General features: G+C 37.7%; 1 protein-coding gene across 14 annotated transcripts in view; it reads right to left on the bottom strand.

The window, feature by feature from the left end:
- ADAM23 (ADAM metallopeptidase domain 23) overlaps positions 1-13,455 on the bottom strand; it is a 175,735-nt gene that overhangs the window by 30,244 nt on the left and 132,036 nt on the right. For 13 of the 14 annotated variants that reach the window (XR_005227299.2, XR_006285068.1, XR_006285069.1 and 10 more), the window contains 4 exons: positions 13,266-13,371; positions 11,176-11,295; positions 8,826-8,994; positions 3,837-3,948 (listed from right to left, as the gene is read on the bottom strand). Coding sequence is in view for 8 of the 14 variants with exons in the window: in XM_037912209.2 (XP_037768137.1) it covers positions 3,837-3,948; positions 8,826-8,994; positions 11,176-11,295; positions 13,266-13,371 (507 nt within the window). In the remaining 6 variants the exon portion in view is untranslated. Of the gene's footprint in view, positions 1-3,104; positions 3,190-3,836; positions 3,949-8,825; positions 8,995-11,175; positions 11,296-13,265; positions 13,372-13,455 lie in introns of all 14 variants that reach the window. The other variant, XR_005227303.2, reaches the window with a different exon arrangement.

Raw genomic sequence — 13,455 nt, 5'->3', positions numbered from 1 at the left:
TCAGTATTTTCTATTTGCTGATGCTCTCTTACTACACAGGGATTTATTTTTCAGACACAGAGAAGAACTCTCCTCTGAGACAAGAAAAATTGCCTGTATACTTCCCATATTCTAAAAGATTAAATTCAATAGTAGTAGACTGTAGCTGACTCACTGAACTCACACAGGCATGAGTCTCTGTGAATCTAATGATTACCTATAATTCTAGCTTTAATAATAGAGATTTTGCAAGTAATACAGTCTCACTTCAAAGAAGGTGTGTTTTAGACAGTCAAACTTCAGTCTGTTTCATATACTTAAATTTATGGTTCAAGTATAATACAGTTAAATCAAGCCACAGTCCAATCCTGCAAATGAATCTGCACAGGAAGATGCCTGTGTGTGCAAGGAGTCCCACTGACTTCAAGAACAGGATCCAATACTGTAGGTAGCTCCAAGTTTCCTTCACTTCCAAAAATTGCTACTGTCCTGCAATACTATATTCTTGGTCTTACTATATTCTTGGCCACTGCAGGATACAGTAGGTTTCTGACTTTAGATGAGCTCAGAACATCAATGTGAATTAATTCTAAAATAATAAATGACCACTGATTTTTTTAAATCCTTAAATATAGTAAAGAGGAAAAAGCAACTGATAGATGATGTAAAGGTCTGAAAAGAAAAACAGAAGTGCAACAGGAGCAGCAATCAATCATCAATTATCATAACAGAATAAAGAAAAAGCAAGCAATATGTTAGCTATACATAATACCAATCGTAATAAGAAAAATGTAGGGATTTATGGTGTGAAAAACTGTTAATTATATGAATTTTCACATCTCAGAAGAAAGTGTTGGCAACCTTCCCCCAAATAATTATCTGCTCTTATGCTACTTAAGGGCATGTTTCAGCACTAGAGAACACGGTAGAAAACTGAAGTCGGAAAAAATTAACATTCTCCAATTTTGTTAAATTCTTCAAAGAGAACGACTGACTTTTACTGCAACTCTTCCTTCAGCTCAGTCCTTGTCAATATCAACCAGTATGAGAATTCTAATTAATCTACATTTTGTTTTCCCCTTAACTAGGAGGGTATCTATTCCAAAGGAATATTCTCATTTTAATGGAAAGGACATTATGCATATAACTACTTTCATCATCATAAAAATATACTCCTAAGAGCTTGTCTACCTTAAGAATTAGACCATGGTAAGCTGGGTGTGACTATGCTGCTCTAGCCTGCTCAAAGTGCATTAACAAACTGCTTGTGTGTCTCAGCAGGGTGTGTGCACATGGGCAGTTAGACCATGGCAGGGCAGTGTGGGGCAGATTCAGACCCCCAGCTTGCCACCGTCCAATTGTTCGTGTAGACAAACACTAAGAAAGCGGTCAACCTCTTTGTCCATGAATGGCGTAAGCCAGGGAGTAGGTGGAAAGGTGCTGTTAACATTTTTTAAAGATATTGAAGCTGCAGAAGATTTCTGGACTTAACTTTTTTTTAAAAAAAAATTCTTGAACAAGCATCAGAGTTAAGGTTAGAAATCTCTCTCTCACCCAGCCTCCAGATATCTGAAGTGTCAAATGTCAGAATTTGGAGGAACCAATACTTCTAACTCCTTGGATAAATTCTAAATTAAGTGAACCCATGACTTCTTAAAAATTAATATAATACTTTGGAGCTGTTTTTCCAGACTTCCGTGCCTTCTGGAAGTAAGTTACATTTGAAAGACAAGAGAAATGGGCAAGAGAGATCACTACATCCCATTCTAAGAGAAGTTAACCTCTTAGAACACTGATATATTGAAGTGTAGTATTTGCAACCAAAAAAGTAAAAATGGAAAGTTTGAGATGAATTCCACTGAGGTGTCTATCATCAGATTTGTAAAGGCTCTTATTTCATGTATTTTTCCCTGCATTGATTTTGTGAGTCAGAGTGCAATAATCCTAGCATGTTTTTTAAACCTGTGGTCATACTAGATGACATTTTGTGACACTGGAGTTAATCTAGCTGTGATGTTCTCACAATTGAATCTGTGTTATCTGAATCTTGAGAAAATTGAGTTTCCTGCTTCTGCAATGTTATGGAACTCACATTTTGTGCTAAAGAAATATAGAAAGCATTTTAGTTCATGTCTGTTGTTTGTATGCTGACATGTGAGTTATGTAATTTTAGTAATAAAAAGAAAATCTTAATAGGAAGTGCTCAAGAACTTTAGAGTTTTATATCATTGCAGAAAACTATTTCTTTACACTTCCTGATACCTTTTCCCAGTTGGATTTCTCTATTAACACACCAAAATAAACTGTAGAAAGCAGTCAATGTCCAATTCTCTGTCATGAGTCTCTTGGGGATTCAACTTCCAATAAACTAATACTGCCACAAATTTTAAAAAAAGTGTCAGTTCTCCTTATGACCCATTCTTGTATCAAAATAAACTAAAAAGAAAACGAACTATATCAAGTTTATTTTTTCAATATAGCCATCGTATTGTATTATAGTAATCCATTTTCCTTATCTGCTGATACAATCTTATTCATTAATATCATTGGTGGTATCTATCCACAAAGATATTTTCCTAGAATGTCTCAGAGTTGGCATATTAATTTCTAGAATGGCTTTTCCATTTTGAAAGTAAAAAATAAAGTTTGTAGTATAGTGATTTGATCTAGGTGACCAGATGAACTTTTCTACTTGTCTTTAGACTTGTTTATAAATTAAACAAGGGCGTCTTTTTATTGTTTCTTATCTAATGCATCTGCAAGACAAGTATTACAGTACTCTTAAATGCTACAACAGGAGCTCCATCTCACCCTTCTGCACAGAAAGGAGGACTCCCTTTACTAATTCCTTGCAGATGGCTCTTCACAGAGTCAGGAAGGCTCTAGGGGAGTGGAGAGGGCAGGGAGCTATGCTAAGTGAGGTAGAAACTAGACAGCCCTATGATGTTTGGTGGTGGGGAAGGATGCACCTCTAAAGGTTCCCTAAGAAAGAGAATACCTATTCCACTTTGGTTTTCCACAGACAGTTAGGATGTTGCGTGGACTGTACAATTTTGCTGTATTTCTTGCCAATGTAGTGATTTGGGTTTTGGAGGAGGTGGGGAACCACAATTTCAAGTGCATACCTTTCCATGTGAAAAGTATTTCTGAAGAGTATTTCCCTAATAGTTCCTCTAGGTTTTTCTACTTCTTATACAGTCAATGAGGCATCTATTAAACATGCAAAAGTAGAAGACAGTAATAATAGTATGAGAAAATAACAGTTCCTAATATATTTTGTTTATTTTCTTTCCCACTGAATTCTGATTCTTAGGAGGTCAAGCTTTCTAAGCACTCTTCCAGATCCACAATGAGTTGAAGCCCCCTTTACAGTCAAGATAACTGTAAAAGAAACTTTTGTACAAGGGAGGCTTCATTTTCCCCTTCATTATGTCCTAGCTCTCAGGAACAGCATGGAACAGTCAAGGAACATCAGCAACTGGAAAATCTCTACTAAAGGATACATAATAAACTCACTATGTGGCCATAAATGTTGAAGTCTAGTCAATGTAGGTTTTAATTATGAAGATGGCTATTAAAGGACAGAATAAAGGGGGGAAATTGGGATGAACCAAATGTCTGGGTTCATATCTTTCTAGGAATGGGATCTGGATTTATAAAAGTCAAAGTATATTCACAAACAGTCTTAAAATTAACATGCATATACCTTCTCTGAGAGGCATAGTTTTAATATTCTCAAGGGTTTGATTCTGAATGATAGGGTTATACCCGCCTTTCCCACATGTTAATTCTACTGGTGCTAATAGAGAAGAATAATCTAAACATGTACTAAATATTGCAACTGAAATCACACAAACCCTTAGGTCCTTCATCCTTCTTGCTGGGAGTATCCCGGATAGGGTCATCAATACTGCAGTCTGTCCCTGCCCAGGAGAAATTACAAATGCAAGTGGCTTCATTACTACACACCTAGAAAAGAAAATGAAAATAACTGTTTTTGAAATACTTTTGATTGAGGTTATTCAGCATACGTTAGAAATAAGTTATAAGATACACAGGATAAAATTTACCACAACCACAAGAATTTACCACAAGAATGATTGTTTAGAAAAGTTCAAAAAATCAATAACCTCATCAAGTACATAACAGGTTAGGATGGAGTGTTCACCCCACACTAGCCCAGAAAACATTAATGTGGCTCAGGAGGAGTTACGTAACTGATAGGTCACACATAGGGAGAGTTAGGTTTGATGAGCAAGCACTGATTAAGGATGGGGCAGAGCTGAGGAGAAGCAGCAGGTGGGGCTGGAATAAGGCTAAGCAGTGAGGGCAGAAGGGGCTGCCATGTGCAAGCCTCCAGTTGCTCTCTGTGCTTAAAAAGGAGAAGGGGAAAAATCCAGGAAAGTAGAAGCCCTGGGGATCCAGGCTCTGAGAAAAGGACATACCCATAGAAATGTAGGAGAAGGAAGCCTGAAAGAGGAGAAGTAGAAAAAGGTCTGGGGAAATGGCTGCCAGGTTTGGGATGGTTCAGAGCTTGACTGCTGACTCAGAGATCCTTGGAACCTGGAGTACTGGGCAGGCCTGGGTTCCCCTCCCAGCCACTAGGGAAGTGGCACAGTCTGGGCAGTGAATTGGAGGACTGCCTGAGACAGTTCATACAGAGATCCTTTGATACCCTGGAAGGGAAAAACTATAGTGACTTGGCCAGAAGGACAAGCCATGAAGAGGGAGCACCCTGAGTTACGAAGAGGGAGCAATCAAGAAAAGAGGAAAGATGGGGACACAGGGTAGGCAACCAATGGAGGAGGCATCAGACTGGTCAAGAGGTAATCCCGAGATATGGCCAGAAGGAGGTGCCACAGTGGTGAGTTGTAAACCCCAAGACATAGGTATATCAAGTTCTTAGTTTTATTTTAATTTCCCAGGTAGATAAACTCAGAAGATAGCATGGCAAGAGTAGAAGACTCCATTAGAGCTCAACTGTCCCGTGGACTCTCACCAGTGCAGGGATATAGGGGGCTCTAAGAACCCTTGTTTTTATTCATCGGCAACAGAGATCTTGGGTCTGGGTGGATGAGCCATTTGGTGAAGCCACAGTCTAGCCCTTATTAATTTGCTCTTTTCATGAAGCTGGGAAAGGGGGACACAAATTAAGGTATTTATTATATGTATCCATTTTCAAACTGATCATTGTAATCAGAACCACTTTCAAACTTTGGACCTCATACTTCCTTAGGCAACTTGTTCCAATGTAAGAGAGAGGGGGAATTCTGAGTTTCAACTGACAGTTTCTTCCTCATTCTTCCAGGCTGGTGATGTCAGTCTATCCTCCAGCAGAATAGTCCAGAGATTCACTTTAACACTGCACTCAGAAGGATACCTCTGTGAAAATTTGGGCTTAAACCCACCAAAAATTACATTACACTTGTAATAAATACGAACTCCTACCAAACCCATAAAATTTAAAATACTAAGCAATAATGGACGATGGTAAAAGAAATTAGAGATGGAGTTAAGTTGCTGAGGAAAGTGATTGAAGGAAGGTGTGATGGAAAAGCAGATAAAGATAGAAAGAATGAAATTTTGATCAACAAGATTAGAAGGGCAGTTAGTCATCAATAGAGGTACCTAATCAACTGGTACATAATGTATAAAAACTATAGACTACATAGTCTATAGATAATGCTTAACCAAGTTGACAGACGGTACAATGCTGACGATCAAAAGTAAATACGCCATGTAATTTTTGTTTATACCTTTATCTCATTCTGCATCCTCTAATATTCACTAAAGAAGCTTATCAAGAAGGATAAAGATAACTTTAATCTTACTTGTAAGAAAGGTTTGTTGAACTGAAAATTCGAATTAGCAAAGGCACAATAGGAATGTGGAAAAAAATTCAAAGTTGTCAAGAGAATGTCTGGATCCCTTTCTTAACTCCTATATTGCCCTCGGTCTCTGTGCCTTTCTTTCTTTCTCCTTCGCTCTGAACCCAATTCACCCTCCTTTCAGTCTGTCTCCCTTTAGGGATTCTCTTCCCATATGAATCTTCCCCATAATAAGAAAACAAATTCCTAATATAGAGTCTAGTCCTCTATGGCACATATCTGTAGAAATTATAGCAGTCTCTTATCCCTTGTTGGCCCTGCTCTCCTTTAAAACAAACAAACAAACAAACAAACAAACAAACAAAAACGGTGTGTATGGTGGGGAGCACAACTAGCCAGAAAAATGAAGTGTTTGATCAATAGTTAAGACACTTGATAACTTAGTCAAATAGACTCAGAGGCGGACTATGAAGCGTAATATCCCTCAGTGTAAACTGATGTGCTAGGGTGGAAATAATGTCAAAACTAAGTATAGTTTAAACCAGGGGTTCCCAAAATGTGGCCTCAGCCCATCTTGACACAGTCCTGGATGGTCTACCGGCATGACTGCATTCTCCAGTCAAGCTCAGTCTTAGGAAATCTTTAACTCCAAGTGACTTGTGTAATCTAAATAAAAGCTATATAAATGTAATGTTTTGAGCTGTATATGCTGGACAGAGTATAGAAAAAAAATATTTTTAAAAAATAAGCTGTGGTACTGTATGTCAAGTTTAATTCTTGCACATACAATGGTGTGTTTTGCTGCAAGGTAACCTAGCAATGTACAAACAGTCTGCCATTTACAACTGTAAAAAATGGCAAGCAGTATTTTAATCTGATATGGATCGATTTTATTTTAAAAATGAGAGGGTGCACTGGCGGAGAAGATAATGAGAGTCCCAGACCATCTACATCTACACAAAATGAGCCAGCCAAAAAAAAATAAAGGAAGTCGTAAGAAGATATAGTGACACGTTCTTGAAGTTTGGATTCTCCTTTACTGGATTGGAGGAGGACCCATTGCCTCAGTGTGTTATATTATAAACTATTATTTTATATTTTTAATTACAATATCTGATTCTTTTCTAATTAGTTGAGAGTAGGGTTGGGTCTTTACTTACACAGCACAGAAATTTAGATGATATACTAAAAAAATTGAAAACACAGTGTTTAAAGTTGGACAACTATTTTGTTTTAAATAACATGTCTTAACAATTTTGTTAACATTGTGTTGCTTATTCAGGTTTATATGCTGTACATTTATACAGTGTGTTTTCCTTGTTTGAACATTTCGCTCAGCGTTTTTTTTAAAAGTGTAATTTTCCTAAAAGTGTTTGGTGTCAAAGATCTTGAAGCATTTCTTTGAGTGCACATTGCCATGGTTTTCTATATTTACAACTGTTTACATTAAAATGAAAAGAAAACATGTACACTGTATTTACAGTTCTAGTGTATGTAATTAAAATTTATAATTTCCCTCAAGAAGTGTTAATGGGCTGCAGTGCCTACTGCCGCAGCTCAGATGGACCTCCAAGAAAGAAGTTTGGGAACCCCTGGTTTAAACAGTAATGACTTCTTTAATTAGGCAGAAGAAGACAATCTGCATATGCAGAGGGTCAACATTCATATTTTCAGTCCAGAGAACAATGTAGCAGCGAGGAGGGCTAAGAGGATTAAATAGCCTGATGTTTTGTATTAAGAGTACATATTAACAGTCCTAGGAAAATGGAGTTATTAATGTAACAAGCGCTGGTTACTACCTTTGGAGCTTCCTGACCAGCACAATGCAATAGAGACAATAAATGGAAACGGAAGGCTCACATATGACACAATATTGGGATTATTTATCTGGGAGAGTCTGAGGTGATTAAGAGGTATCCTATTAAATTCTATCAAATTAAGGTTAATAAACGGGAACAGAGGGATATAGATTTATGTTAAGAGGAAGTGTACTGCATGTAAAAAGAATCTGTGGAGAATAAAGAAATTAGTGTTGCTAAAGGAGGTGAGGACCTGTATGAGTGAATGAACACAAGAAGCACAAGTAAGAAGATGCCATTTTCAGGTCTTGTCTACATGGGAGATTTTCCTTGGCTATGGCCTGCGGTGGCAAGCTATCGGTGTTGCTGCACAGATGCAATCCCTGACATAGACAGGCAAAGTTATTTGCACCAGTGGATCTTAATCCAATTTCAAGGAGGTATAGACACCTTACCAAAAGGAGTTAACCAGGCTTCAGATCATGACACAACCCTGAATACTGCTCATTTGTTTCCCCATACATTCAAAGTGAAACATGATCCATCCTGAAAGATGAACTTGCTCAGTGTGGTCTACTTTTCTCCGCCTTTCTGGAGCATCACTGAATGTCTTCCTATTCCCTCTTGCTGGTGCTTTCCGATCTGCTCCAATCCTACTCAGGTCCCATGCCCTTGTCCCACTTATTTCTGCTACCACCATCCTAAAGACCTAGCATCTAGATGGTACAGTAGGGCTTTCACAGTCTCTTCAAGCAGCCCAGAACACTGGCTATGCCATACTGGTTCTAAGTTTTAGGGCAAGAACCCTGAATTTCTGCAGCATTAATACTGGATTCTGTGGCAAACTGAAATTATTCAGAGGAATGAAATGTGCGGTGAAACATTAGGGAGGTTTTTATAGTACTGGACTTTACTATTGACTTCAGTGGGAGCACAAGCCAGCTATAAGTGCTTTTGAAAATCTCACTCTAAATATTAACATGAAAACTACAGTGAATTGTGTCACATAACTTAAAAACCTTGTTTTCTCAACTGTTCTCTATGCCTCTCACACTGTCATAGAATTAAAGTATGTCACAAAATCCAACACTTGTGTATTCAGGAAATCAGAAGGTCTTACTGAAGATTTTAGGTACAGTACACAACACTGTACATTAGGCCCTGTTTATATTGGAAGTATGGACAGAGCTTATCTGCTATCCCACGGATATGGACTTACCCCATGATTTGAACAGACTTTTCCATTAGAACCAATAGGGCAGCTGCTTATGTTCAAGGACTGAATTGGTAGGCACTTCCTGTCTAGACACATCATGTGAGGGCCACATGGAGCTCCATCTTCCACATATCCCAAATCTGTATCGTCATCTAAAAGCACATGAGCACCACTAGGAGAAGAAGTTTTAAAATACTATTAATATTATGACTAGAGCCTTTTAAAGATATTAAAACACAATATAGGTAGGGATGTTAGAAGCCCTATAACTTCTTCACTCCACAGCACACTAGAGGAAAGAATATGGTATGCACAAATTCACACCACATTTTTTCTATTAATCGCACAATTCTCACAGTAGCACTGACATGAAGTAGCTGGTAACAGAGAAGAATTCTAGGTATTGACATGCCATCTTAATTTTATCTTAGATTACATGTCCATAACTGACCAAACATCTTTCTTTTTTTCATACCACAGAATGATATTTCTAGAAAACGTTACTAGTTCATGTATATAGATTTATGCATATTTTATGAGAAATGTTTCATGCTTTAACTCTAATCTCAAATGGGAACAGGGAGTAAATATGGAGGAGAATAGTTGTATATATACACACAAAAGAGTATTCTTTGTTACTTTTAGCATTCTTAATCATCAAATTTTATTTAAATTTTTTAAAAGCACCCATCCAGTAATCTGCATGCAAGACGATAAAAACGTGCCTATCCTCTGACCAATTAAATGCTAACTAAAGATTTCCTCCTACCACAATAATTCATATAAAACAAATAATTCCTCTTGCTGAGATAGTACTGCTCAAAACCATGAAGCCTTATATATGGATCTTTTGCTCTTCTGGATTATAATTCTTAAACTTCATGGAAGAGCAATGTGATGTTCCACGGTAAGGTTTGATACCAGTCTCAAGAGTCTCCACATGCATTTCAACACTTAAATGGAGAATATCAGTGATTCTTAATAAAAGGAAAAATACCATTTAAAATAGTGATTTTTACCTCTAACAAATTTAAATTTAGCTGTTTAAATTTTTATCTAGTCTGACTTCCTGGATAGCACAGGTTATGTCTACACTTAAGACACTACAGCAGCACAGCTGCAGCGTTGTGGTAGCTCTTCATTGTAGAGACTACAGCAGTGGGAGAGGTTCTCCTGTTGCTGTATGTAATCGAGCTCTCCTGTCACTGTATAATTCTTCTGTTGACCTAGCACTGTCTGCACTGGGGGTTAGGGTCAGCTTAACTACGTCTCTCAAGGCCTGAAAGACGTAGCTATGCGGATGTAATTTTTCAATGTAGACCAGCCCTCAGCCATAAAACTTCCCCAAAGTAATTCCTAGAGCATACCTTTTAGAAAAACATCCAATCTTGGTTTTAAAATTGTCCATGATAGAGAACCCACCATGATCCTTGGTAAATTGGTCCAGTGGTTAATTACCCTCACTGTCAAAAATTTACACCTTCTTTCCAGTCTGCATTTGTCTAGCTTCAGTTTCCAGACACTGAATCATGTTCTACCTTTCTCTAATAGATTGAAGAGCCTATTATTAAATATTTGTTCCCCCTGTAAGTACCTGAAGGCTGATCAGGTCATCCCTTAACCTTCTCTTTGTTAAGGGAAATAGACTCAAGAACCTCAATCTATCACTATAAAGACATGTTTTCCAAACCTTTAATCATTTTTGTGTCTCCTCTTTTACTTCTCCAATTTATCAACACCCTTCTTGAATTGTAGACACCAGACCAGGACACAGTACTCCATCAGCACCAAACACAGCTAAAATAATCTCTCCACTTCTACTTGAGATTCCCCTATTTATGCATCCAAGGATTGCATTAGCTCTTTTGGCCACAGCATCACACTAGGAGGTTGTGTTCAGCTGATTATCCACCATAACCCCCAAATCTTTTTCAGAATCATTGATCCTCAGGATAGAGTCCTCCATTGTGTAAGTATGGCCTACGTTCTTTGTCCCTCAATGTGTACATATAGCCAAATTTAAAAACTTATATTGCTTGTGCCCAGCTTGCCAAGTGATCCAGATCACTCTGTATCAGTAACCTGTCCTCTTCTTTATTTACCCCCTCCCAATATTTGTGTCATCTGCAAACTTTATCAGTGATGGTTTTATTTTTTCTTCCAAATCATTAATAAAAATGGTTAAATAGCATATGGCCAAGAACCAAACCCTGTGGGACCCACTAGAAACATGCCTCTTTGATGATACCCAGTTAATAATTACATTTTCAGACTTATCAGTTAGCCAGCTTTTAATCCATCCAGTTTGGTTACAGATAGAAAAATCATTTGTGTATGCTGTATAGTCTTTTACCTGCAGTCCACTACACGCCCCTGGTGGTAAAAAGAGGTTGGGGAAATTTCTCCCTGAAGATGACCAATTCGTGGAACTCGACTAAGATTAGTGCAGAGCAAAAAGCCACAGAACACATCACTGCAAAAGAAAAAGATAGGGACAAAGACAAAGTTACCAAATAGAGTCACACTAACAATTAGCAATATTTATAAGATACAAAATGTTGTGTCAAAAGCAATGAAGACATGAAACCAACAATATTACTGCAATAAATAACTTAAGACCAGCTTCTGCCAATAAATAACTTAAGACCAGCTGGTCACATAAAGTAATAACTTACTCAGTGAGTAATACCACAAACTTTGGTGGTACTACTCTAAATAAGGTACTACTTGATTTGAACAAGGATGGCAGAAGCTAGTCATAACCAGCAGATGGTGTTAACTGCAAAAGTAGAAACAAAATTCTACCAATTGGTTAATTATGAATAGCAGCATTTCCCCATGTTGTTTAAACAAAAAAATCTATTTCCACAAAAATACTTGAATATAATATTTAAAAGGGCATACAGGTGGACAAACTATACACAGTTTTACATTGTGCTTTTTCAGGTAGTTTGGTTACTCTATGTTGATGCAGTTTGCTTATTTTGTATTTTATTTTATTCCCCATGTCATCACAGTACAATCATAATGATTAGAAGAATCAGTAATGTTCAGGGTGCACTACTGCCTTCTTGGGAAAGACACCGGCTTATCTGCTGCCACTTTATAACAAATAAATAACAATAGCCTACTAGCCTCAAGCTGGCTTCCCTGGCATGGACTGTCCAAATTTTGCATTGAAGTCGCACACATAACTGGATGAATACGGGAAAACAATGTGAATATCTGTATGCATTCCAAATGGCTGTTCAGTCTGACCATGTTTGTGCTCCTTTTTATTAGCTATTTTCAAACATTCATGCAAATGTTTTTAGGGTTTTTTTTTTTTAAATATGAACGTTGCGGGAAATGGTTGTTCATCACATGACTATTCATTCACCCATTAACAAGAGTATTCATCATTCATTATTCTTCTACTTTTAAAGTTTCAGTCATCCAACCAAGGAGCAGATATATCATGTGACACAACAAACAGCTGTAGTGAACAAGTTCACAAACCATGCATAGGTCAAAATTTGTTCACTTAATCAGATCACTTACAAATAGTAAATAAATTAATAAACATCTAAGTACTCCTGAATGATTCCTGAACTGGAAAAAAAGGGCTAAATCAAATACGTCTTTTACCTCTAGTTACATGCTTTCTCAACTAACTCCCTTCTTGGAAGTTCAACACATGCCCAAGACAATAGGGAGAAGTAAAGAGGAGGAGCTTACACTGCCAGGACCAGTAGTGGAGACAGAGGAAGAGTTTAGTACTACATCAACTGCCTCTATCCCGTGGGCACTATGGCTACTTATGATATATGTCCCGTAGCTGGTGTCATCTCTGGATGCACACTGGTAGGATGAGCCTTTGTCTTCCACAGATCACTCAGAGCTCACTGTTGTCCATGGCCTACTAGTGTCTTCCAAATATTTGGTCATATTGTATGCGAGGAGGTCCAACATGATGGAAGATCATGGACTCACTCAGTGAGAGCAGACTTCTACCAAGCTGTCACTGCAGCTTCCCCTCCCCCTTCCCCCTGGCTACAGGGTGGAATTACCCTGAGATCACAGGATCTAGCAGAGATTCCTGGGCCACGTCTGGAGGCGGAACCAGCATGCATATCTTTGCCCATTTACATCCCTGCTTGACATTATAAATGTATGACACTGTGCTGCTATCTCCGTTAACTTCTCTCCATGAGCCCAAATTGCCAGTACATCTGCATGAAAATCTAGATGTGAGAAATTCCAAAAATGTGAATTTTTGAGCCACCTGGGAATTCTGCAAACCAATCTGTGAAATATTTTGGAGTTCTGAAAATTTGTAAGAAAAAATGGAGGATTCAAAACCATGCAAAACAAACTGCTGAAAAAGTCCATTAAAAAAATCTGAAAAATATTAGGCCAATTTCACCCAAAGTATTTAGACCGTTTCTACAAAGCTAAACTTACTGTTTACTGCACTGAATCCATTGGTCTCCATCCTTTCCACAGTTTCCTTTTTTTGTGCCTTCTGTATTAAGCTTCTCATAACAGAATTTGTCAGACCCTGTAGCCTCTTTGACGAAAAAGGGAAAAGAGAATGTACTTTACATTGACAGCAACAAATATTCTCTTCATAAAATTAATGTAAAATATGTAA

Source organism: Chelonia mydas, chromosome 11 (genome assembly GCF_015237465.2).
Source record: "Chelonia mydas isolate rCheMyd1 chromosome 11, rCheMyd1.pri.v2, whole genome shotgun sequence".
Classification (NCBI taxonomy): Eukaryota; Metazoa; Chordata; order Testudines; family Cheloniidae; genus Chelonia; species Chelonia mydas.
The sequence above is the reverse complement of the archived record's forward strand: the minus strand, read 5'-3'. Positions and strand labels throughout refer to the sequence as shown.